Source organism: Aotus nancymaae, unplaced genomic scaffold (genome assembly GCF_030222135.1).
Source record: "Aotus nancymaae isolate 86718 unplaced genomic scaffold, 86718_ANA_hifiasm-v0.15.2.pri h1tg000043l, whole genome shotgun sequence".
NCBI classification, from domain to species: Eukaryota; Metazoa; Chordata; class Mammalia; order Primates; family Aotidae; genus Aotus; species Aotus nancymaae.
The window spans coordinates 2,994,484-3,022,222 of record NW_026988457.1 but is presented as its reverse complement, the minus strand read 5'-3'; the positions used below and the strand labels follow the sequence as shown (position 1 = coordinate 3,022,222).

The 27,739-nt window shown below is 44.6% G+C and overlaps 1 protein-coding gene across 1 annotated transcript; it reads right to left on the bottom strand.

Annotated features, from left to right (window-relative positions):
- Positions 1–692: 692 nt before the first annotated feature.
- On the bottom strand, positions 693–26,259 carry MEDAG (mesenteric estrogen dependent adipogenesis). Its single transcript, XM_012474144.3, has 5 exons — positions 25,763–26,259; positions 15,280–15,389; positions 11,474–11,586; positions 10,453–10,738; positions 693–1,988 (listed from the first exon to the last, which is right to left on the bottom strand). Exons 1-5 carry the CDS (start codon positions 26,038–26,040, stop codon positions 1,864–1,866), a joined length of 912 nt encoding a protein of 303 aa, XP_012329567.1. The 5' UTR covers positions 26,041–26,259; the 3' UTR covers positions 693–1,863.
- Positions 26,260–27,739: the final 1,480 nt, after the last annotated feature.

Genomic DNA, 27,739 nt, shown 5'->3' with positions numbered 1-27,739 from the left:
CAGATTGCATTGATCTGAAACTGTTAAAATATCAGCATTAGGCCACACTTATACTCAGTGTGAGGCCTCTTTTACCCAGGAAGATCTGTTCCTAGACTTTTCATCAGTTTTAAAGATGGCCCAATATAACTTCTTTGTGATATTTGCTAATAAAATATACTAGCACAGTGTATATTTCTTAGAGGTAATCAATAAAACTTTGCTGAGTGAATATTGAATGTGTGAATGCATTTGGTTCAGTTGACTGAAAAGAAGTTTTTAGTAGTAAAAGAAACCTTCCAGATTTTTAGTCCATTCCTGGAGTGATACTGATGGGTTTTCTCAATTCTGCTACTTTAAAAAAAAAAAAAAAAAAAAAAAAACTCCTTTGTCAATTTTGTGAATAGAGTTTTTGTTTCCTCCGGGAAGCATTTCATATTTGATATCCACCTAAGGTTTGTTTGCACTAGTGTAAAACTTCGTTTACTGTTAATACTCTTCATTTTTTACTGAGTGCAATAATACATGTTTAACCTCTTCTGTTATTAAGTACCATTCCTCTTCTCTTTTCTGAAAAATCAGTATCAAACTTTATTTCTTTTCTTCAAAAGGCTCTTCTTGAGAAAGCGGCTATGAAAACCCACAATTCTTACTGTAATTCAGTAAGTTACAAGGCAAATACACAGCCCACAAACCACAAAGGAAAGCTCATGTGAAGCCTCGGTCATAAATTTAATCAATTCTAGGTTGAATGCTAAGAAAAGTTTTAATTGTGCAAATGTAGTACATAACATTTCAAATATAAATGGAAAGATCATCAGTAGTGTTATAAAAATGTATAATACAGAAACTCTTTTTAAGAAAGGATAAAAAAATTACACTCAGGACCCATAACTCTTCCTGATTATAAGCATATGTAGTGATTCATTCATGTAGGTTTTTATATGTAGATAGAATGATTTTTTTTCCTTTTCAAGAATTCCATTGTAGCCATGAGATGAAAAACGTATTATGGTAATGATATAGCTTTCCTCTATTTTGCTTTTAGTGATAGGATTGCTAAAAGCTTATTTAAAATTCCCAACGGACACAATGTGCTTTTTATAAGGAGGACACTGCCGTGTCCAATACCCTTCCCGTGTCATTGTTTGGTACCACATCACCTAGCTTCATTCTACATGGGTCACTCAGTTAAGAGGGAGGTCAAGGGAGTTCTAATTTCAGGCAGTGCATGGCAGGACTACTGTCCTAGCAACCTGGCTGGTTCTGCAGTGAACCTCACCTTGAACGTTTCTCATAGGTATCATATGGCAGGATGAAAAACATATTTGCCTTCCAATGAAAGATGGCACAGGCTTTTGCCCAGCCAGGTTTGCAAGAGAACAGAACTGCTAACCCTTGCTTGACAGGTTTGAGTTCAAGGGGTTGGATGCCCTAAGCAGAGGGCCAAACCGTTATTTATGAAGCATGCTGGGTCAACACCCAGTCAGACCACTCCCACGAAGGCTGCCGGGAAGACTCCCAGGGTACGGAGAAAAATGTTCAGGGTGGCAGAACTCTGTGGCCCCTTCTGCCTCTTTGGAGAAGTGTTCAAAGTAGAGGCTATCCCCTGGCCCCAGATCCCCCAATGCCATGGGCCCAAGGCCTCTGTATCCTAGTAACCATAACCTTTAGGGGAATAGCTGCCCTGGGCCTGCCAGGGTATCACATCCACAGAAACAGAAGAGAGGAGCCCTCCATAGAAGCCATGGGGGAGCTGGAGATTGACACGCAGGTGGAAGTACCCGCCTCCCACCTCCCACCTCCCACCTCCTACCCTCCACCCAGCCCATAGTCTGGCACAGGCCTGGGGTGTAGGAGCAACTGCTAGAATGTTCAGTCCAATCAGATAAATTGGTTGGGTGTCTCTTCAGATTCCAGAACACTTGGAAATGGTAACTCTGCCAAAAGAGGCTCTGTCAGAGATGATCTGGGTGACAGATTGCAGTTAAAAACGTCATCTATTGAACCTAAAAAACAGTAAACAAGGCATGCATTATTACCATCACTGAAAGAAAAAAGAAATCCCAACGGTGCCTTTCAAATTCATGCAACATAACTATTTCAGTAATTAATAGAGAATCGTGGCTTCCTCAGAAAAATTCAAAAGGCTAAACAGAAATATGTTGCTTTTTCTTTATCAGTGGGACAAGATTCTCACTTGCTTTTTATGGGCTGGAGTAAACTTGCAATGAGCTGAATACACTCTTTCACACTTGAGGGCAAAAGGTTCACATTTGGGGAGTAGATACTGAGGACAGAGGCCAGTTTTTGCAGGGGATGGAGTCAGGTGAGCGCCCTGGTGCCCCTGTGCTCTGACTGTCGTGGGTGCCAGGTTTGGACTGAGTGACAGGCAGGAGGTGTGTCTTGGCTGTGCTGTCTGCAGTGCATGATGACAGCTTCCAGGAAGGACCCTGCCACACTGCTCTGAAATTGAAGTGGCCCCAGGGCTGGCTTAGAGTAAACTTTCAGGGAAGCACTGTGTAACTTCAAATGTTCCTCAGTGTTCTGAAGATGGGATGGACACCTTGGGCAGCCCAGAGGACAGAGGCTGAGCCATGGTGAAACCGGAAAATGCTGCCCAGGCTGCTGGGGCTGATGGGTGAGGCTGAGGGGTGTCAGAGGAAGGCCCAGGCATGTATAGCACTGCTGCAAAAAGGACAGTTAATCATCCCCCTGAAGAGAATCACAGCATAATCCTCCACATGACTGCAATGGAGCAGAGCACAAAGGCATCTTTGTGAGGAAATCCCAAGCAGAGAAAGCTGAAACAACATGGGAGGAGATGAACAGAAAGACAGAGAGTGAGAGGGGAAAGAGAGAGACAGAAAGAAATGGAGACAGAAGAGATGGAGACTGAAATGAAGACAGAGATGGAGAAAGAGCAGGAGAAAAAAACACTGAGAAAGAGAAAGAGACAGAGAGAGGCAGTAGCAGGGAAGGAAAGAGGAAGGGAGAAAGACACCACTTCTAGGGTAAGAAATTGCTAGTAGCAAGCATTTTTGTTATAAACATTTGATAATAGAAACACAGGCTGTGGCCAGGCATGGTGGCTCACATCTGTAATCCCAGCACTTTGGGAGGCTGAGGAGTTGAATCACTTCAGGTCAGGAGTATAAGACCAGCCTGGCAAACATGGCGAAACCCTGTCTCTACTAAAAATATAAAAATTGGTGGGGGGAGATGCAAAATGGCCTAATAGGAACACCTCCAGAGTGCAGTTCCCAGCAAGAACAGCACAGAGGGTGAGTGCTCACTGCATTTCCAAACAAGTTTTCACTGCCCACAGACCAGGAGATTTCCGGGCCGAAAAGTGCCATGAGTTTTCAGTGCCAAGGTTTCAGCTGGTGCCACGTCGGCTCACAGAAACTCACACAAGTCTGGGTGGCCTTTTCGACTGGTGCCTGGAACGCCTGGGAGACAGAGCTGCCCATTCAACTGAAAGGGAGGGGGCAGAGACAGGGAGCCAGGTGATCTAGCTCGGCAGGTACCACCCCCACAAAACAAGCAATCTGAAATGCTCTGGATTGAGAGTTTTGCAGCAAGTGCAGCTGGACCCGGGACTGTCCAGCTCAGTGAGGGGAAGGGTGTCCCTGACTACCGAGGAGGTCCGCCACTACTGAGGCAGTTCACACAGCAGCTGGGCAGAACCTGTGGCAGCTCAGCAACACCTCTGTTGGCAGACTGTGACTAGACTACTCCATGTGGGGCAGGGCATCTATGAAAAAAGGCAGCAGCACAACAGGAACTTATAAACAAAGCCAACCTTCCTAGGACAGAGCACCTGGGAAAAGAGGTGGTTGTGAGTTCAGCTGCAGCAGACTTGAAGGTACCTGCCCAGCGGCTCTGCACAGGACAGTGGAGCTCCAAGCACAGCACTTGAGTTCCTATAAGGGACAGACTCTCTCCTCAAGCAACTCCCCGACCCCTGTACACCCAAAGAGACACCTCAGAAAGGAGAGCTCAGGCTGACATCTGATGGGTACCCTTCTGGGGCGAGGATAGCAGAGGAAGAAATCGGCGGCAACCGCTGCTGTTCTGCAGCCCCCGCAGGTGATCCCCAGGTGAGCAGGGTCTGGAGTGGACCTCCAGCAGTCCTGCAGCAAAGGGGCCTGACTGTTAGAAGAAAACTAAGAAGCAGAAAGAAATAGCTTCAACATCAACAAAAAGACGATGTCCACTCAGAGACCCCATCCGAAAGTCACCAAATACAAAGACCACAGGTAGATAAAGCCATTAAGATGGGAAGAAACCAGCACAGAAAGGGTGAAAACACCAAAAACCAGAACACCCCTCCTCCTCCAAGGGATCACAACTCCTCACCAGCTAGGGATCAAAGATGGATGGAGAATGAATCTGATGAGTTGACAGAAACAGACTTCAGAAGGTGAGTAATAACAAACTTCTCAGAGCTAAAAGAACATGTGCTAACCCAATGCAAATAAACTAAGAACCGAGAAAAAAGGTTAGATGAGATGCTAACTGGAATAAACAGCTTAGAGAGGAATATAAACGACTTGATGGAACTGAAAAACACAGCATGAGAACTTTACGAAGCTTACACAAGTTTCAATAGCCGAATCGACCAAGCAGAAGAAGGATATCAGAGATTGAAGATCAACTCAATGAAATAAATGAGAAGGCAAGATTAGAGAAAAAAGAATGAAAAGAAATGAACAAAGCCTCTAAGAAATATGGGATTATGTGAAAAGACCTAATCTACGTTTGATAGGTTTACCTGAATGTGACAAAGAGCATGAATCCAAGGGGAAAAACACTCTCCTGGATATTATCCAGGAGAACTTCCCTAATCTAGCAAGGCAGGCCAACATTCAAGTCCAGGATATACAGAGAACATCACAAAGATATTCCTCAAGAAGAGCAACCCCAAGGCACATAATCGTCAGATTCACTAGGGTTGAAATGAAGGAAAAAATACTAAGGGCAGCCAGAGAGAGAGGTCAGGTTACCCACAAAGGGAAGCCCATCAGACTCACAGCAGATCTCTCTGCAGAAACCCTACAAGCCAGAAGAGAATGGGGCCAATATTCAACATCCTTAAAGAAAAGAACTTTCAACCTAGAATTTCATATCCAGCCAAACTAAGCTTCATGAGCTAAGGAGAAAGAAAATCCTTTATGGACAAGCAATTGCTGAGAGATTTTGTCACCACCAGGCCTGCCTTACAAGAGCTTCTGAAAGAAGCACTAAACAAGGAAAGGAACAACCAGTACCAGCCACTCCAAAAACGTACCAAATGGTAAAGACCATTGACACAATGAAGAAAATGTGTCAACTAATGGGCAAAACAACCAGTTAGCATCAAAATGGCAGGATCAAAATTACCTTAAATATAAAATGACTAAATATATTTTAGTCATTAAATATATAAATTATATATAAATTACCTTAAATACAAAATTACCTTAAATATAAAAGGACTAAATGCCCCAATCAAAAGACACAGATTGGCAAATTGGATAAAACGTCAAAACCCATTAGTGCGCTGTATTCAGGAAACCCATCTCATGTGCAAGGACACACATAGGCTAGAAATAAAGGGATGGAGGAAGATTTATCAAGCAAATGGAGAGAAAAAAAAAAAGCAGGACTTGCAATCCTAGTCTCTGATAAAGTGGACTTTAAACCAACAAAGATCAAAAGAGACAAAGAAGGGCATTACATAATGGTAAAAGGATTAATGCATCAAGAAGAACTAATGATTCTAAATATATATGCACATAATACAGGAGCACCCAGGTACGTAAAGCAAGTTCTTAACGACCTATGAAGAGACTTAGACTCCCACACAATAATAGTGGAAGACTTTAACACTCCACTGTTAATATTAGACAGATCAACGAGACAGAAAATTAGCAAGGATATCCAGGACTTGACCTCAGATCTGGACCAAGCAGACCTAATAGACATCTACCGAAATCTCCACATTAAATCCACAGAATATGCATTCTTCTCAGCACCGCATGGCACCTACTCTAAAACTGACCACATGATTGGAAGTAAATCACTACTCAGCAAATGCAAAAGAACGTGGTCTCTCAGACCACAGTGCAATCAAATTAGAACTCAGAATTCATAAACTAACTCAGAACTGAACAACTTCATGGAAACTGAGCAACTGGTTCCTGAATGTCAACTGGATAAACAATGAAATGAAGGCACAAATAAAGATGTTCTTCGAAACCAATGAGAACGAAGACACAACATACCAGAATCTCTGGGACACATTTAAAGCCGTGTCTAGAGGGAAATTTATAGCAATAAATGCCCACCAGAGAAGCAAAAAAAGATCTAAAGTTGACACCCTATCCTCAAAATTGAAAGAGCTAGAGAAGCAAGATCAAAAAAACTCAAAAGCTAGCAGAAGACAAAAAATAACTAAGATCAGAGCAGAACTGAAGGAGATAGAAACACAAAAAAACCCTTCAAAAAATCAATAAATCCAGGAGCTGGTTTTTTGAAAAGATCAACAAAATAGACAGACTGATAGCCAGATTAATAAAAAAGAAATGGGAGAAGAATCAAATAGATGCAATAAAAAATGATAAAGGGGATATCACCACTGACTTCACAGAAATACAAATTGCAATCAGATATTACTAGAACAACTCTAGCACATAAACCAGTGAACCTGGAAGAAATGGACAAATTCCTGGACAGTTGCATCCTCCCAAGTCTAAACCAGGAAAATGTTGAAACCTTGAACAGAACAATAACAAGGGCTGAAGTTGAGGCAGCAATTAATAGCCTACCAACGAAAAAAAGTCCAGGTTCAGACAGGTTCACAGCTGAATTCTACCAGATGTACAAAGAGGAACTGTTATCATTCCTTCTGAAATGATTCCAAACAATACAAAAAGAGGGAATCCTTCCCAGATCATTTTATAAACCCAAAATCATCCTGATACCAAAACTCAGCAGAGACTCAACAAAAAAAGAAAACTTCAGGCCAATATCCAAGATGAACATAGATGCAAAAATCTTCAATAAAATACTGGCAAACCGATCGCAACAGCACATCAAAAAGCTTATCCATCATGATCAAGTCGGCTTCATTCCAGGGATGCAAGGCTGGTTCAACATACGCATGTCTATAAACATAATCCACCACATAAACAGAACCAAAGACAAAAACCACATGATTATCTCAATAGATGCAGAGAAAGCCTTTGACAAAATTCAACAGCTCTTTATGCTAAAAACTCTCAATAAAGTAGGTATGGAAGGAACATATCTAAAAATAATAAAAGCTATTTATGACAAACCTACAGCCAATATCATACAGAATGAGCAAAACCTGGAAGCATTCCCTTTGAAATCCGGCACTAGGCAAGGATGCCCTCTGTCACCACTCCTATTCAATATTGTATTGGAAGTTCTAGCCAGAGCCATTAGGCAAGAAAAAAAAAATTAAGTGTATTCAATTAGGAAAAGAAGAAGTCAAATTGTCTCTATTTGCAGATGACATGATTATATATTTAGAAGACCCTATCATCTCAGTCCAAAATCTCCTTAAACTGATAAGCAACTTCAGCAAAGTCTCAGGATACAAAATCAATATGCAGAAATCACAAGCATTTCTATATACCGATAACAGACTAACAGAGAGCCAAATCATGAGCAAACTCCCATTCACAATTGCTACAAAGAGAATAAAATACCTAGGAATATAACTAACAAAGGATGTAAAGGACGTCTTCAAGGAGAACTATAAACCACTGCTCAAGGAAATAAGAGAGGACATAAACAGATGGAGAAACATTCCATGCCCATGGTTAGGAAGTATCAATATCATGAAAATGGCCATACTGCCCAAAGTAATTTATAGATTCAATGCTATCCCCATTAAGCTACCAATGACCTTCTTCACAGAACTGGAAAAAACTACCTTAAATTCACATGGAACCAAAAAAGAGCCTGCATAGTCAAGATCTAAGCAAAAAGAACAAAGCCAGAGGCATCACGCTACCTGATTTCAAACTATACTACAAGGCTACAGTAACCAAAACAGCATGGTACTGGTACCAAAACAGAGATATAGACCAATGGAACAGAACAGAGGCCTTGGAGGCAATGCCACACATCTACAACCATATGATCTTTGACAAACCTGACAGAAACAAGCAATGGGGAAAGGATTCCCTGCTTAATAAATGGTGTTGGGAAAACTGGCTAGCCGTGTGCAGAAAGCAGAAACTGGGCCCCTTCCTGACACCTTACACTAAAATTAACTCCAGATGGATTAAAGTCTTAAACATAAGACCTAACACCATAAAAACCCTAGAAGAAAACCTAGGCAAAACCATTCAGGACATAGGCATAGGCAAGGACTTCATTACTAAAACAACAAAAGCATTGGCAACAAAAGCCAAAATACACAAATGGGACCTAATTAAACTCCAGAGCTTCTGTACAGCAAAAGAAACAATCATTAGAATGAACTGGCAACCAACAGAATGGGAAAAAATTTTTGCAATCTACCCATCCAGCAAAAGGCTAATATCCATAATCTACAAAGCACTAAAACAGATTTACAAGAAAAAAAACAAACAAACCCATCCAAAAATAGGTGAAGGATATAAACAGACACTTTTCAAATGAAGACATATATGAGGCCAACAAACATATGAAAAAATGCTCATCATCCCTGATTATTAGAGAAATGCAAATCAAAACCACATTGAGATACCACCTCATGCCAGTTAGAATGGCAATCACTAAAAAATCTGGAGACAACAGATGCTAAAGAGGATGTGAAGAAATAGAAACACTTTTACACTGTTGATGGGAGTGTAAACTAGTTCAACCATTGTGGAAGACAGTGTGGTGCTTCCTCAAGGACCTAGAAATAGAAATTCCATTTGACCCAGCAATCCCGTTACTGGGTATATACCCAAAGGATTATAAATCATTCTATTATAAAGACACATGCACACGTATATTAATAGCAGCACTGTTTACAATAGCAAAGACCTGGAACCAACCCAAATGCCCATCGACGATAGACTGCACAAGGAAAATGTGGCACATATACACCATGGAATAGTATGCAGCCATAAAAAACGATGAGGTTGTGTCCTTTTTAGGGACATGGATGAATCTGGAAACCATCATTCTGAGCAAACTGACACAAGAACAGAAAATCAAACACTGCATGTTCTCACTCATAGGCGAGTGTTGAACAATGAGAATACATGAACACAGGGAGGGGAGCATCACACACTGGGGTCTGTTGGGGGGGCCGAGGGAGGGACAGCAGGCGGGGTGGTTGGGAGGTCAGGGACGGATAACATGGGGAGAAATGCCAGATGTAGGTGATGGGGGGATGGAGGCAGCAAACTACATTGCCATGTATGTACCTGTGCAACAATCCTGCATGATCTACACATGTACCCCAGAACCTAAAGGGCAATATATATATATATATATATATATATATGATAAAAATTCAAAAATTAGCTGGGTGTGGTGGCACACACCTGTAGTCCCAGCTATACTTGGGAGGCTGAGACACAAGAATTGTTTCTACCGAGGAGGAGGAAGTTGCAATGAGCCGAGATGGTGCCACTGCACTCCAGCCTGGGTGACAGAGCGAGACTCATCTCAGAAAACAAAACAAAACAAAACAAAACAAAACAAAAACCACGGGCAGCAAATACAATTAATGAAGACTCTGTATTTTACATCTGATCTCTGAGAACACCACAACTTCACAGAGACTGCTGGTTTTCTGCAATCAGTAGCACGAGTCCTGACTCAAGGAAGTTCCAGTCCAGACTAGCAAAAGACAGAGAGAATGGGCTCTGCAGAAGACACATCCAGACAAGCTGTGATTCATGCCACCTGCAGCCACACGGGTGTCAATACCAAGAACTTGCCATATGTCATCAAGAGTGTGTTAAAGGAAACCTTCTCAAGAGTTATTCTTTTGTGCTCTGTCCAAATCGGGAGAAGCCTTCCAAATACTGTTAAAGATTGCTATCCTGACCATATAGACTCCTCCCAACTGATTATTTTTGTACAGATGACTCCCAAATGATCATTTTGATCATTCTACTGTACAGAATGTGAACATTTGGAAGACAGCATTCTTTCCTAATATTTGAATGATTGCTAATAATACTTAAATGATCATTAATATTCATTTAAATTAATAATAACCTTTAAAGTTATTTTGGGGTATACTGCACAATATAATCCTGATGTCAGAAAACTCAAAGGGGCCCAAAAGGAAAAGTCACTACATTTGTTTTTGGTAACAAACATGTCCCACTTCTTACTTGCTGAATTTTGTGATATATTTCCGTCTTATTAATAGGTCTTGCCTTTTTGATCAATTGGCTCTCTTCCATTATTTTATTCTACCCTTTTATTTAACTACTTTCCACATGTCCTTGGGAATTTTTAACATACCTCTGGAAGTTACACTGAATTTTCGGTCAGAGAAACTGCTCCTTCGGATTAAAGGCTCACTCATTTTTTCCAGAAATAACTTAATTGTCTCCTTCTTTTCTGGACTTGTACTTGACAAATTCAGAACTTTTCCATTTACTTTTACAATGGAATTACTGAGCCCAAACCAATAGAAGAAGTCAAATAATGCGTCAGCTTTGAATTCATATGCAAAGCTTAAATTTTCCCCATTGATCACTTCATTTCCTGGGGGGAAGAAATTCTTCACTGCCTCTTGAAAATCAAACTGAAAGAGAGAGGAACATTGCATTGACTTACTGCACATAACTCTCCTGTTGACATTCTAGAACTAACAACTGCCCAAATATCTGAAACATCACACCTCTTATTTCCATTTCACACTCACAGATATTTTCAAACTGCTGTCTTTATTTTTTCTAACAAAACTTTGCATTTGCATCGTATTCCATCTAAATATTTGGAACTGGTTGGCCAAAACTACATTTATGCTTACCCCATTTCTTTCTTTTCTTTTTTCAGATTAAGTCTCGTTCTGTTGCCCAGGCTGGAGTGCAGTGACCAAATCTTGGCTCACTGCAACCTCTGCCTCCCAGGTTCAAGCATTTCTCTGCCTCAACCTCCTGAGCAGCTGGGATTACAGGCGCGCGCCACCACGCCCAACTAATTTTTGTATTTTTAGTAGAGTTGGGGTTTCACCATCTTGGATCTTGAACTCCTGACTTCGTGATCCACCCTCCTTGGCCTCCCAAAGTGCTAGGATTACAGGCGTGAGCCACCATGCCCAGCCTGTTACCCCATTTCTAATAGGTTGCTAAGAACTAAACTCATTTTATTGGTAGCAATAATGGCACCTTAGAGAACAAAGTGTCTGGATGCACTTTGTTTTCTAAGGGCCATTCTCTTAGCCTAAGGCAGGGCCATAGGGCCTCGGTTCTTGCATGAAATGCACAAACTCCTTCCATGTGGTTGCCAGCCCTGGATTCAGACAGGCTAGGCTTACCTGAAGCCGGTAACTTTCCCCAATCACTGAGGAGATGACCATGTCCATCCCTTGCTCTATCTGTCTTCTTATCTTGGGGTGCCTTGTATTCACAAGAAACGCGTATGTCCTTTCTAGAAATTAGCAAGCAGAATTCAGAAACAAGTGTGTCCATGTAACATAGTATGCTTCTTAGAATTTGCTACAGCAGTGGTTCCCACCTCCTTTGGAGATTTTATTCATTTATAACTTTCCTCTCTGCTCCCTCACATCCTTACTACAAAGCCTCACTAGATTTCTAGAAGTGTTTCTGAGAATTTTGCAGATTTGAAGGAGGTTCTGGGACACTGTAAAGGCAAGCTAGACAATCAGCTCCCGCAAGGCTGTGGATTGTCACTGGAGTCTCAGAAATCAAAAGTTCCACGCTGTAATTATCACAGATGAGAACTGTGCCTCCACAGCATGTATCCAGTGTGGGGAAGGAAAGTGAAAGATGGAGATAGCCAGTTTTCATGGTACTGCTGTGCTGGATTATTTTTTTTTCTTCTTCTTCTTCTTCCTCTTCCTCTTCCTCTTCCTCTTCTTCTTCTTCTTCTTCTTCTTCTTCTTTTCTTCTCCTTCTCCTTCTCCTTCTCCTTCTCCTTCTCCTTCTCCTTCTCCTTCTCCTTCTCCTTCTCCTTCTCCTTCTCCTTCTCCTTCTCCTTCTCCTTCTCCTTCTTCTTCTTCTTCTTCTTCTTCTTCTTCTTCTTCTTCTTCCTCTTCTTCTTCCTCTTCTTCTTTCTTCTTTTTTTAACAGAGTCTCTGTCACCCAGGCTGGAGTACAGTGGTGCAATCACGGCTCACTGCAGTCTCAACCTCCTGGACTCAAGTGATCCTCCTGCCTCAGCCTTCTGAGTTGCTGGGACCACAGGCATTTGCCACCACGTCTGGATAATTTTTGTATATTTTGCAGAGACAGGGTTTCATCATCTTGCCTAGGCTGGTCTCGAACTCCTGAGTTCAAGCAACCTGCCATCCACAGCCTCCCAAAGTGCTGGGATTATAGGCATCAGTCACCATAACTTGTTGGGTATTCAAATCACAAGTTGGCTCTTACAGAAACTTTCTTCTTTGCGAAAGAACATCTGCAAAGTTCAGGAAATGGGGCTGCTCCATGCTTTCCATGTCCAGCCCCACCTCCACCGCATGACCAGCTCTCCCCAGCCTCTCCAGAGACCAGACATGCTTCTGACAAATGACTAGTCTATGGTTCTAAGGACCAAGGCAGCTGGAGGTTGATTCTTCTCCCTGACACTACCCCTAACACAATCCCAAGTGGGAAAACGTGTCCCTCTCATTGTTTAAATAGTAGCACGTGTCTGCCCTGGCAGATAGATTTTTTTTTGTAGTTGGTTAGTTTGGTTTGGTAACCCCTCATGTTCATTTCTGCATGACTGAAGCCAGAAGAAGGTTGTTTACTCATTAGGAAATATGCAATATTATTAACCAGTGATCTCTTAATGTTTCCAGCCTCCAGCATCAAGTTCCATGGTTTTAATTACTCAGAGCTTGGTCTAGGGAGACACATAGACACCTGTGTTCTCCTCCATTTAACAGCCAGGGACCAGCCACTGTGTGATTTTTAGAACTCACTGTTTTACACTGGCTTTATCTCAGAGACAAACCTTCAGTCCACCAACAGCAAGTGTTTATGTCCTTGATGAAGGCATTTTAAACTAACCTTATTCATCTTCATATTCTTGCCCATGTTTCTCTTTCTCCCAGATTATTTTTTGGGCACTTTAGATATAAGCTGCCTTATATCCTCTTTAAGACAACAGATAAACAAATAGAGCAAGCAAACTCTTTGATATCTTGAATTAAATCTCACATAAACCAAACCAATGCCTTCAGGCTCATTATATACTCATGGCCACCACACTCCACAGTTGTGTTGATGGGGCAGGTTGCACACTGCACAACTCCAGCACTCATTCACATGTACAGACATTGTCTATTTATACAGTATGACAAACTCCTGGGAAGCATTGGTAATTGTCTTGAGGAAATAGTGGCTTTTTCTGATTTGCACAAAAGTGCAGTTTAGAATAGCAGCAAGACTGGACAGATAGCCTTAATCACAATTCTGCAATTTAAAATTGGCCATCTTAAGCTTCTGTGTCATTATGGTTTTTATCACAATTAATCAGTACTGGGTATCGGGATTTCTGTTGTGCCGACTCATTACACTATAGCATGCCTCAGACACATGCCTCCTTCCATACATTCTGTAGGCTACCTAAGAATTCCTCCTTGTACTGCTACCTATACTTTGATTAAACTGCTAAAATGAAGCGGTCTGTTACTCTTTTTTTAGATTCCTGCTAGTGATTGATGCAGGAGGTGTACTTGATACAGCTGTGAATTATATTCCTAAAGAACTAGCTGGCTTTCTGGTTATAATCAAGCCAAAGAACACGTGAGCTTCAGATGTTCTAATGAGCATTTCTTGTTACTGGGCATTCTGTTCCTGACCTCTCCAGCAGAAAGAGCATTGTGACTTTTTATTGTAAAATGAGCAAAGAGAGCTGCACAAATCTGAATGAGAATGAATGTTTGGGGAAGTCTATTTGAAATTCATAGATCATTTCTTATTCCCTTAGACTCATTTTAAGAATGTTAGTTAGAAGCAAGTTTAAGAAATTCTACTCTGTTACAGAGCATTGTGCCCATGATTTCCCCCACATATCATTCTGAGCAGGAGGAAGAAGGCAAAATGGAGACATTTTCATACTGAAATTTGGTTTAATATAGTTGTTGCCAGCTAATCTGATTTCTTGGAAGAAACAATAAAGAGATGTGTCTAAACATGACATTCCACCATCATAGCATGAAACAGAAAAGCATCCACAACTGCTATTCATTTTCTTAGTTTCCTCATCTATAAAATGGGGATAGTGTAAGCATCTCCTAGCTGGGATAATTACACATCCTAGTTTGCCCAGGTCAGTTTATACCTTCATCCCAGAATAATTATTGATAGCAATGATGTTCCTGTTAATAACATCCTCAGTTGATAAGCCCTACAAACTTGTTGTGCTGATCCATTACATTAGAGCACTTCTTAGACAAATTAAGTGTTTGATACGTGGTAGAGCATGTTATATACATCCTCATCACTCCAGTCATTTCTGCAACCTCCCAAGTCACAGAATGTCAGATCACTTCCTGCCTAGACAGGAAGTAGGAAAGAAGCTCTGAGATAGGTGGCTTCTGCCCTAGAATCATTGAGATGTTTGTTCAGCAGGCTTGTGCTGTGCTTCAGGTGGCCTCATACACCAGGCTCCTTGCTGTCCACCTTATCGCAAGCTAATTTCTGCCCTGCTCATCAGCATATCTCAGTCCACAGTCCAGCCCAGTTTGGTCCCAGCAAGGACTAAGCCAAAAATATTTAGATACTGATATGGTTTGGATTCGTGTCCCTGCCCAAATCTCATGTCCAATTGTAATTCCTGATGTTGGAGGAGGGGCCTGGTCAGAGGTGACTGGATCATGGGGGTAGATTTTCTCCTTGCTGTTCTCATGATAGTGGGTGAGTTCTTAATAGATCTGGTTGTTTAAAAGTGTGTAGCACCTCCGCTTCTGCCTTCTTCCTCCTGCTCCATGTAAGACATGCCTGATCCCCTTCACCTTCCACCATGATTGTAAGTTTCCGGAGGCCTCCCCAGAAGCAGAAGCCTGTACAGCCTGCAGAACCGTGAGCCAATTAAACCTCTTTTCTTTATAAATTACCCAGTTTTAGGTATTTCTTTATAGCAGTGTGAGAACAGGCTAATATAGATACTTACCTTTTGAGGTGTCTTTTTTGGTCTGTACATTAATAAAGAACAACATTGGTTTGCTCAATATGGTTTCCCTGTAGTCTTTATAATCACAGTAGTTGGTCAGTTCCACATACCTGTGAAAAAGCAGAGATCACTGCAAATGTAACACACCCTTTCATCTAAATTAGGAAGGGGATGTACTGGACAGGTACTTGGCACAGCCACAGACCTTGGAGGGAAGTTCCTTGAAATGCTTCCTTACAGAGGTCACCGTATAAATAAATCTTTCTCTGGTCATGGCTGACTGGAGGGAGGATCAGCGTGCAGCCCACAGGCGGCCATGGTCCTTGGGGTGTCCTGGCATCAATGCTTGGCTCTCAGACTTTACTGGTGATCATCAGTATCATCTATCATTTGGGCTAAAAGGGTTCGTTTGAAGCTGTAAGAGCTCTAAGGCCCTCTAAATTGAGAATGAATTCGACTTAATGAGTAGAATGAGCTGGATCTTCTCCAGTGGAGTCATCCTGTCTAACTGGTGGGTCTGGAATTTTCCTTTCCTTCTCTCTACTTCCCCCACTAATCCTAAGATAAAACCCAGCTCCCTCTATAGATTACAGAATCAACCAATATTCATATGAACCATTACTAATTCACATCTCCCCTATGCTGAGCTTGTGTAATTAAAACATCAGAACAACTGATATTGAACTTTTCGCCACATCCTTGTTAAATTTAGCCTTTTTTGTTTTCATTCATTGTTCTCATTTAGGAGGATCTTTCTGAATCCTGACTCTGTCATCCAGCATGTTAGCTTTCTCTCCCTGCCCTTCTGCTCTTCCAAGCAGCCTAGCTGCGTCCCTATCCGCATTATTGATAAAAAGGTCCAAGTGCAGATCAGCTTCCTGCAAGAAGTTGGCTAATTTTCTAAGTAAACCCAAGCTCAGATGCCATGTGGATGTAGGCAGGCGAATGGCCCCCAGTGGGCTGAAGGATGCGTCTGCCACAGTCTCTGTAATCACGGAGCTGGTTCCCCATTGACACAGCTGCAAGCATCTGCAAGGAGTGAAAGGCTGGCTGAGCGGAGCACACCGGCTGCCTTTTGCTGCACCACAGCATGTTTGTTTCTTACATCTAGTCATCAGCAGAGACAGCTTCAAGCAATTCTTTCCGGCTGGTTGTCCTTCCAGTGCCTGACATGAAAATCACAGCGTTGGCGAGAAAACAGCCGCTGCAGGGAGCTGTGGCCACAGTCATCTCGGCATCCCTCCCCTGCACCCACTTCCCACCACCCCTTGGAGGGGCCAGCACACAAGACAGTGACTGGGGCATGTGTCAAGAGCAGGCGAGAGAATATCTACCCTGAGGCAGGAAAACACGGCTTCCGCTCGGCTGTCTCCCAGCTTGGTTTCTTAGAAATCTATGTCATTATCTTTCTGCTGGGATTGTCAGACCTGATTTTGAGAGCTTTTAAAACCTGACCCCTGATGGAGCCTCTAAAATGCTTTCTGCCTTCTATTTCACCTGGCTTTTAAAGCAGTCTCCACCTCCCACTACATCGGTAGTGGTGGCTGCTTGGGGGCTGTTCCTGGGGTGGGGAGGGGAACATGGAGTTGCAGTGTGCCAGAGAAGAAAAAGGCAGGTGCGGGTGTTGATGCTCACGGAGTGGGTGAGGATGTCAGGTGGAGAAGAGAGGACGATGGGAATGGAGGAGGGGCGCTGAGGTGGGGCGCTGGGGTGTTACAAGGAAATGGATGGCCAGGTAAAAGAATGCAGACCCCGATGGGGCTTTTGTATGACTCTCCCTTCACCTCTCCCCTGTCCTCACCCTCACCTGGGCAGATCAGGAGAAAGGGGGTGAGATGCGGGAACCTCAGGAGACTGAGGAGAGTGGCACTGGTGTTACATATCAGCTGGGAGAGAATTTTCCTGCCCTTCTTTGTCCCAATTGACCAACTGCCAAAAGTTACTACAGAAAGAAAGCAAAGGAGAAGACAGGGAAAAGAAAACCACCATTCGCTGGGCACATTCATTCATTCACTCAGCAACTTCATTGAGTCCCGCTGATGAGCCACCAGGTGAGTATTTACATGTGTCTCATTGCCTTATTATGCTGGAGGGGCTCAGAGCCCAGAAAGGGGGCAGTGGAAGGAGGCAGTGCAGGGTGCCCCTGTGCTCACCCATTCCTCTTGCCATCCATCTATTCAGCTGCCAACCACCTGGCACGGGGCAGGCAGGCAAGAGTGGCTTGGGAAGGGGGTGAAGAGCAGGTAAAGTCTATGGTTACATGGGGGGGTTGAGGATACAGAGGGAGAAAAGAGAAAGAAACCTCCTGTAGCAAAAGAGGAAGAAAAGGGCAAGTCTGATTGGCATAAACATAAAAAAATAGATGGGTGACGCAGGGGCAGGGGCAGGCTTCACCTGCGACCCATCCTTCCACCACCCTGTTTACCTGGAATTCAGTCACGGTCATTTTGGCTCCTTTACTATATTCCTCAGGGTGATTCCTCTATTCTCTCATTATCTGGAGACTGACTGTCATTCTCTGTGGAAAGCGCATGGCATCCGTATACAATGCGCCCAGAAAATCTACAGTTTCAATGCCTTTTCTGATGACACAAATGCCAGTGCACTATTTCTCTCTGCGTACAAAATTGATTGACATCTGATGGGTCAGTAATGCCACAGATAAAATCTCAACTTACAAATGATCTCTGCTTCAGAGAATAATCAGTTTTCCCTGGAATTTGGTGGAAGGCTTTTTTGAATGCTGGGCTCAAAGAGCAGATATTAGGCATAATCACAGAAGGAAGCCTGCTGGATAGCCACGCGTTGAGTGTAATGTACGATCTACACGTGAACTATCCATTTTCAAGCCTGAATTTCATAAAACACCTTGGAAAATAAAACTACATGCAACATAATTTAATCTGCCTTTGATGATTCAGGGGACGCTTGTAGTACCTCAAGTGGCTGTAAACCTCATCACAGTGCATGCCAGTTATCACTGTACCACAGGTGTGTAAACACTGCTTATAGAAGAGCTCTCATGCCAGAACTTACAGACAAGAGATTGTGGCAAGATCCCTACTTAATAAGCTTCCTATCTCAACCAGGCAACAAAGAAGAAATACCTCAGTAGTTCGTCCATTAGTTACGGTCCAATTGTTAAACACTTTGAAATTCTATTGAAATAAATAAATATGGGCATTCACTAAAATACGATAAGATCGTAGAATTTAGTTGTTAAGGTGCACAGATAGATATTTAAGTTTCTGACATTTAATCACTGGTTTTACTTTAAGACTAGCCTTACTCGATTATATTAGGGACTAGTTATTTGACTTTCGTTGTTTGTTTTTTGAGAGTCTCGCTTTGTTGTCCAGGCTGGAGTGCAGTGGCACAATCGTGGCTCACTGCAACTTCTGTCTCCCACGTTCAAGCAATTCTCCTGCCTCAGCCTCCCAAGTAGCCGGGATTACAGGTGTGCACCACCATGCCCAGCTAATCTTTGTATTTTTAGTAGAGACAGGGTTTCACCACATTGACCAGGCTGGTCTCGAATTCCTGACCTCAAATGATCTGTCTGCCTCAGTCTCCCAAAGTTCTGGGATTACAGGCATCACCCATCATGCCCGGCCTTTAATCATAGATATTTCAGAATTACTAATGTAAATATTGCTTCTACATATTGAATATTTATCACAGTTGCTGAAATTATCATTAGGAATGAAAAGCAAACACTTTAAGATAGACAGTTCCTTTAAACTCTCTTTTCTTCATTGCTTTACCCTGGCCCCAAAATGTTTCTGGAGTGAAAGTTTCTACTCCTGGCTTCAATCCAAAGATTAAAAGGCAGGACAAGGCTGGGCATGGTGGCTCATGCCTGTTATCCCAGCATTTTGGGAGGTCAAGACAGGAGGATTGCTTGAGGCAAGGAGTTTCAGACCAGCCTCGGCAACATAGTTCCAGACCAGCCTAAGCAAACCTTGCCTTTGCAACAAATTTTTTAAATTAGCCTGTTGTGGTGGTGTATGTCTATACTCCTAGCAAGTCAGGAGGCTGAGGCGGGAGGATTGCTGGAGGCCAGAAATTCCAGGCTGCAGTGAGCTATGACTGCACCACTGCACTCTAGCCTGGGCAACAGAGTGACACCCTATCTCAAACCCAATGCATCTAACCAAACAAACAAACAAAAAAACCCCAGCAGGACAATGTAATGGGAAGCATCGTATTTTAAAATAAGATCTAATTCATGTCCTAATTTGCTGGCTATGTGAACTCAGTTCCAGAGCCACTGTGACCTTCAGGGATGTCTTCAGACCTGTCTGCACCTGTTCGCTTATCTGTGAAAAGAGCACAGAGTATTTTCTTCCCACGTGATGAGTAAATGCAGTACGTGCAATGCAGACGTATGAATTTGAACCCATGGTAGATGCTTGATAAACCTCACAAATGTCTCTAATCCTGGCCAACTTGGCAAACCCACAGGATGAAGTTTTGTGAACTTCTGACTCACAACCAGGGCTGTGTTCATTTGAGTTCCCAGGAAATGAGGACGATATCAGTATCTGATAAATGAGCAAGAATTGCTCCTTCCTTGTTCCAATTTCTTTCCTTGTTTTTTCAGTTTCGGAGGCTAAAGGGAACAGCTTAATGACAGCAACATCTGAAAAGGGGGACCAGAAAAGAGCATTGTGTTTTGCTTCTAGAAAATCAGGAGCCACTGAAAGATGGCCCACCTCTAAGACACCTGCCTTTCAAAGCTGCCCCAAATTTCCCTCGGCTCTAACAATTTCTGCTCAATGACAGATAATCTCCATGGCCTCCATCAAAGGGTGGAGTGTGTGTGTGTGTGTGTGTGTGTGTGTGCATGTGTGTGTGTATTCATTAAAAAAAATATGGACAGTGGAGCAGAGAAAAAGAGGAACACACACTGCAATAGTCTGTGTAGGAGGCCCAGGAACTGCTTGCCACTTTCATAATTCTTTGCTGTGACGCTAAGCAAAAGCCTGCAGAGCCATTTTACTGTCAGGGGAAGCAGGATGCCCCTGCCATGAGTTTCTAGTGTTAGCTTGATCGCCTTTCACAGAGCCTCACCCTATTCTCTCTTCCTTTCTTCCCTCCGCCTTCTACCCTAATTCTAGTGAAACGAAGCAAAATTTTTTGACTTATCACTCTAATGTCTGTGACACTTAGTGTGTGTGAAACTCTGATGGGACAGAGAATGATTCATTCATTTATGCATGTAAGAAACGTTTACTGAGCACCTACTGTGTGCTGGGCACCAGGAATGCAGAGATGAGAAAGGAAACAGCCTTGCTTCTAAGATGCATACGGTCTCCTGGGGTGACAGTGGAGAAAAGACACCATTTTGGTATGAAATGATGAATGTATAACCTTCTTGCTCAAAACGTGATCCTTGGACTAACAGCACTGGTATCACCTGGCATGATGCAGAATCTGGGGCTCTCCCCAGAATCAGTCAGCATCTGTGTTTTAACAAGGTCTCCAGGAGACTTGCATGCTTACTTAAAGTTTGAGAAGCACTGGTCTAACACACGGTCCCTGCTATTCATAGGCTTGCAAACTGGTAAATCATTCAAATATACCAATGCCAGAGAAATGCATGGCTCTCCATATTCACGTGTCCAGACTCCACTGAGTTCTCTCCTAGCCTGTTAAGCCAAACGGAGCAAGTCAGGAGGGGCCTGGGGTTAGAGCCATGTATTGAGATAAGATGGGTAGTAGGAGAGAGATTGTCCTGTCAAACCAAACAGCCCACAAGAGTTAGGTAAGAGCAGGGGCAGGGGCACCCCCGGAAGAGTCACAGCCTAGACCATCCATGGGGACTGCGGGGTGGCTGCATGCAGGCAGGCAGGCAGGCAGGTGGCAAGGACCAGGGGAGCTGAGGGTAGGAAGGAGACGTAAATGTGGCTGCAAGTCCAGAGCCTGGCTCCGAAGAAGTCAGGCAGGAAGGAAGGCCGGTGGCACATTGCTATGGAACCATCAGATCTGAGTGTGATTTCTGTCTCTGTGATCTCAGCTAGTGTTTTAACCTTGCAGATATTCGTTTTCCTCGCCTGTAGAATCTGGCTAACAAAAGGTACCCCGTGAGGTGGCTAAGAGATTAAATAATGTGTGTAAAGCTCTTGGGTCTGGGGCTGCTTAATGGTATTATTATTATTCTTCCCACTTTACAGTTGAGGAAACGGAGTCCTATGGACAGTAAGTAAATTTTCCAAGGTCATTCAGCTGGTAAAGAGCAAAGCCCTTCCTCTAGACTGACTCCTAAGAATCTCACAGCTCAATGCGTGGACGGTTATTATTCCACCAACATCACTATGTATCCTGCTAAGGGGCTGCTGCCTAAGCAGTCTGCCGCATCTAAGACCACACCTTCCAACCTCCAGCCTCAAGTTGGGATCCCTTCTGGGCCTGGGCGGGCAGACAGAACCCAGCACTTCTGACTGCAGGGTGGAGGCGAGGCTTCCCCAGTAAACTTCCAAGTGTGTTCCAGCCCAACTGTCCTTATTCTACCCCCATGAGTGCCGCTCCACCTCACCTGCATTCTCTGCCCTGGGTGGGAGTCATCGTCACCCATCCAGGAGCAGGTCACAGCTCTGCTTTTAGTGACTTCCTTAAAATCACTACACTTACTTCCCCTTGTAGGCTGATTGTAGGAGATGTGCGCTAGCTGATATAATTCCTGTCTTTTATTTGTAGATTCAGGAAATGAGTGAGAAAGCAAGATTATTTCAGGTTTGAGGTAATTTGCTGAAAGCACAGGTTCTCCTGGTTCTACTGGTTCTCCCACTCAGCAGCATCTTACTTAGGTAAATTACTTAATCTCTAAGTCCTAATGCTTGCACCTGTAAAAAGGAGAAACAGCAATAGTGAGAACTTTGTAAACTTTTATGAGATAATAGTTGTGAAATACTCTGCACCATTCAAGTAAATGTTAGTAGCCACCATTGCTATTGTATTTATTTTTATTCCCCAAACAGCCTCTTTCATGCTAGGGGAGTACCAAAAAGAAGGGACTCCAGGTCTTCTTTGCCAAACTTTTGCCATAATATTTCACCAAGAGGCTGCTTTATACGAAAAAAAGTGTGTGTGTGTGTGTGTGTGTGTGTGTCACAGTTAATGGTAATTTTGACTTTTAAGTATTGAATGAATAGCTCCCTGAATGACCATTACACGCATCTGGTGTCCTGAGCATGTTGTGTTTACAACATGGGTGAAAATCCTGATCTTGAAAGAAAAAAGTGAAAATAAAGACCTTGCCATAAATCCCACAAAGTAGGACAAATATTTTTCCAGTAGGTTCTTGAAGGAGCTTTAGAGCTGGTGGCCATCACTAAACCTTTCCACTATGCTAGATTTCCTTAGTTTACTTAGTAGGCACGTATTTAGAAAAAATGGTCAAGTATTGGAAAATGAACCTAAGTAGGGCTGCTAAAATCATCCTCGTGCTGTCTCAGCAATGGAATCATCTGAAAGTCAAGGTCAGTGGCTCTTAGCCTTTCGTGGTTTCTTGGAAAAGGGCCTCATGAAAGCCACAGTACACACTGATGAGTCCCCAGAAAGAAATTCTAATTATACCATGGGTTTATCCCACATGCCAAAAGTATTTGTTGAGTTAAAAAGAATTAATTAATAGAACAAGGATTCTTAACCTAGGTCCAAGTATCTCATGAACATTCTCAATGGTCAGCAAAAATTGGGGATATATCTACATTTCTGGGGTATCTACGTACAATTCTTAAAGGCTCTATGGTCCAAAATGATTAAGAATCATTTTGCCTTTTGGGATTCCTGGCCATCTTCATGGTTGCTCTTGGTTAGAAGCCATCCCACACCCACGGCTGGAATATGGTGGCCACAAAGAAGATGAAAAGTCCCTGGAGTCCATCAACTCTAGCCTCCAAGCCATTAAGAAGGGTGGAAAGTACAAGCTGGGGCAAGCAAGCTCTGAAGATGATAGACAAGGCAAAGTGAAATTGATCATCCCCACCAACCACCTGGCCTCAAGGAAATCTGAAATACAGCACTAAGCCACAACCTCTCAAAACTGCCATCTACCACTCCAGCAGTAATAACATTAAAATGGGCACAGCATGTGGAAAACACCATAGGAAGAACACCCTGGTGTCACTGATCCAGAGAATTCTGAGATTCTTTTTTTTTTTTGAGACACGGTCTCACTCTGTTGCCTAGCCTGGAGTGCAGTGACACCATCTTGGCTCAGTGCAACCTCCACCTCCAAGATTCAAGCCATCTTCCTACCTTGGCCTCCTGAGTAGCTGGGACTACAGGTGCATGTCATCATGCCCAGCTAATTTTTGTATTTTTGTAGAGAGGAGGTCTCGCTATGTTGCCCAAGCTGGCCTCGAAGTCCTAGACTCAAGCAATCTGCCCGCCTCAAACTCCCAAAGTGCTGGAATTACAGGCATGAGCTACCACACCCAGCCCTGAGATCTTTAGAAGCAAACTAGAACAGACTGATGAAAGAAAATAATACAAATTTTCTTTAATAAAACTGGCCAGAGCTTGTTTTTCAAAAGGAAGGAAGGAAGGAAGAAGGAAGGAAGGAAAGAAAGGAGGGAGGGAGGGAAGGAAGGGAGGAAGGATGGGTCACAGCAGTATTTTGAGGGAGGAAGTCGTATGCTATCCCCAAAGCCAAAATCAACTGGGCAAATTTGGCAGCTCAGAGGAGCGAAACGTAAGATATTTGAGTTCTGGCTTCAGCATGCCTCCCACCTCCTGATTCACTAGGGCAGACCCTCTCACTGCTGCCCACAACCTAGTCCTCCCCCTCTGCCTAGAAGGCTGTCTCCATTTGGAACAGATTCCCTCCTGGTCATCCTTCAGGACTGCACACTCAGTTATAAAAGCCTCCTTCCCTACCTGAGGACAATAGATGGCTCCTTCAACCACCCAAATTATCTTCAGAGGCTCCTTGCTATTTCCCAGATACAAAAGCCCTTACCGTATTGCTTATACAATGACAGCCTATTATTTGTTGATTTGTGCTTGCACCCTGGTCTGTGTTTCCTGGTCGTTGTGGCCCAGGTTTTATTCTAGATTCCAACCTGTCAAAGAATCACTGCTGTTTAATTTTCTTTTGCGTAGGAGGTGTTCAAAGCAAAAATTAGATGACGGACTTCAAGATCATTTCAGATTTTGCAGCACTGTTCGCTACAATTAGGAGAACTGGTTCTGTCAAAGCCTCACCTATGGCTTCAATTAATTCTGGACATTATTATTTTCCATACCCTGTTCTCAGTACAATGGGCATCCTCTTTTTAAATCTGCGCACATCTGATTTCTGACTCAGCTCCTCCCACAGTCCCGCACTTACGGTTTGGAATTTTCATTTCACTAAGAAAGGGAGAAATTCTTGCTGAGGAATGGTTCTTCAGGCATTCAGAGCCCTCACTATCTTTGTCTGGAAAAGCAAGGTTTTTTCCCCCGCAGCTTTGAAGACTGCACGTTCAATATCTCATTTTGTTTGCCTGCCTCTCTTGGCTCCCTCCTACCCACAGGGTGCCACAGCGCACTGTCTTTCCCAGTAGCAAAGGCACTGTGTCTCACGAGCTGGCTGCTTATTCATTTCTGAGTCAAACTCTAGATCATTCTTGCCTCTTCAGGCACTCGGCCCTCTGAGCACAAATATAACAGGGCTTTGCACTCCAGGCCCTTGCCCAGAGTAACCTCTGGAGGCCTAAGGCCACGTGGCATCAGGCCTGAAGTGCCCTCCTTTACCCCATGACATCAAAGCCTGCTTCAGATGGCTGGGCCACATCCTGCTGGCTTCATGTCTGCCAAGAAGAGCTTGGAGCACTTTGACCACAACAGTCAAGCATCCTGGGGGCCTCCTTCCAATTAAGGCCCGCAGGTTTTACACTTATTTCTCCAGAACTTATCTGTGCCTTTCACAGCCCACACGGCTTATAGGGGCTTTGTTCCCTTCTCAGCTGCAGTTTATTTGTTTATTTTTTGAAACACGAAGGGAGGCCAGAGATGGGAAACTTTGAGCTTTTGCACGTTTCTCCGCTGGGTCTCCTCGATGGAGAAGGCTGGCAGTGCTCCCTGCCCCCAGCAGCCAGGATGTGAGTCTAGCAGCGCTGCAGACAGCCCCTAAAGGGTGTACCCCCAATTTGAGCTCATCTGACCCAGTTAAGGAGCCAGAACGGGAGAAGTATCCGCCAGTCATGAGCTGTGGCTGGGGACCCTGCCCTCCCCCTCGCGCTCAGTCTTGATGCCCTTCTGGGCAGCTTCAAGCAGCAGCTACAAAATGTCAGTGCAAGAGGCAGAAGAACCAGGGCGGGGAGAGCGTGCCGGCTGCTGATGATAGAAGCAGAGGGAAAGTCTAGAAGTGCACGGAGCAGGGGGCTAGGCGGGGTCGCAGGCAGCGAGGACAGCCCAGGATCCCAAAGACCGCAGCCAGGTGGAGGCGTCTGCGGGCACCTGGCGACGGGCCGGGGCGCGCGACGAGGCCACCCACCTCTTGATGTAGCTGCTGAGGCGGTAGAGCTGACCGTCGAGGCGCACGAGGCCGTCGCAGAAGACGTTGAAGCCCCCCCGCGCCGCCGCCGGCTCCCCGGGCCCGGCCACCACGAGCTGGTCGCCGCGCAGCTGGATGGCACAGGGCTGCAGGCGCAGCAGCTGCGCCAACGGCAGCAGGGCCAGCTCGCAGTCGCAGGTCCACAGGCTGCGCAGCTCCCCCGACGAGATGGAGGTCAGGCTCGGCCTGGCCACCGGCTCGCAGGCCGCCCCCGCCATACCCGCGACGTCGGTCCTGGCACCGCCTGCCTCCGGCACCTGAGGGTCCCCAGGAGAGGCCGGCGCCCTGCCTGCGTCAGCGCGCGCGGGGTGCGGAGAGGATCGGTCTGCCCGCCTGGCCTGGATGCGGTGGCCGCTAGGGTGCCCTCCTGCCCGCCCGGACGGCCCCTCTGCAGCTGACACTCGCTGGGAGCGCTGCAGGCACCGCGCGGAGAAAGCGGCCCCGGCGCAGCGCGGCCCCTTTTATCCGCCCTAGGGACGCCCGCCTCGCCCCGGCCGGCCCACGGCCACGACCGCAGACGCTCGGGGCCGAGTTATCATCGTCTCATAACTTGGCATGCTCTTGTCTGCTCGCAGCCAAGGCTTAGTCATCCCCCTGGGGTCCGCTACTCAACACCAGGGCTGGGCCCCGCCCTGCCTGGCGGACACTGCCGGAGGCAGGAGGTGGGAAGAGTCCTCCCCCTGGTCCCAGGCCCTGCCTGTGGTGGGCGGCAGGGCGCACAGCACCACCATTGCCTGAGACATCACACCCCTGGTGTTGATTGGAGAAGAATGCAAGGGCTCTCGTCCCACCCACTCCATCTGGGACCCAGAGGATGTCAAAGGCCAGTGCCGGAACTCGGATCCCCACCTCAGTACCAGACCTCTCATCCAGCCTCAGTTTCCTGCCATTTTCACTCCATCCAGATCTATCCTGCATTTCCCTCCTTCAGCCTTTCCTTCCGCTGGTTCCTGGCTCTGGATCCCTTCTCCCTAGAAATTCCACTGATCATCACACCAGTTTTCCATAAAGCCTTCAGGAATCCTACGTGGGTTTCATCGCTTTGCTTCTCCTTTCTACTGCAGGGTGAACCCTGGACTGCAGTGTGCCATGTAGTGGGGATAGCAGAGTCTTAGCATCCTCGGTCCTCCCCGGCCTCCCTAGTAGGTCGTGATCTCCTTGAGTCCTAGAATATGCTCATTTGTTCAGTCTATAAACATGTGAGTACTAGCTATGTGCTCACTGATGTGTGAAAGGAGGACTAATTTATTCAATTTAATTAAACGCCTATCTCTGCTGCGAAGCCTGGATGGAATGGGAGGAGAATCTAGCCCAGTTTTTTGAGGCTTTCTGGAGTAGTGCGATTTAGGATTCTAAGTTACATCCTCGAAGTTGAGGAGAACTTAGAGAATATCTTTAGTTTGTCTTTAGATGTCCCCATATGAACTCTTGTGTAGGTTTAATCAGATGGAATGAAGAGTCCTCCTGCCATATCTCATTTAAATCGCAGAATGTAAATGAGCCCCACTGTCTTCTCTTCTTCTAGATGCATACCTATCCTTTCTCCAGACATGGATCTTTTAGCCATGGGATCATTACCCCATCTCTGGGCCTCTCTGAAGAAATCGAATTCACCGATCATGAATTGATCAATACTGAATCAGTCTTTTGCAGGGAAGGAAGGATGCTCTACCTGAGAAAAAAGCATCCAGAAGATCTTCTTGCAAAGGGAAGTTTGAGGATCCCTGCATAGAGAATGGGTCTGGGGTGGGCTGAGACTGTAGACAGGTCTCAGAGGCTTGGGTTGTTTTCACAGAGGAGGGATTTGGTGCCAGCAGTTAAATATATCATGCCCTATTTAGGACTTCACTCTTGTCTGAAACATTAACAGGGTCATCACTATGCACCAGGGACCATCTTAAGCTCTGAGGTCACACA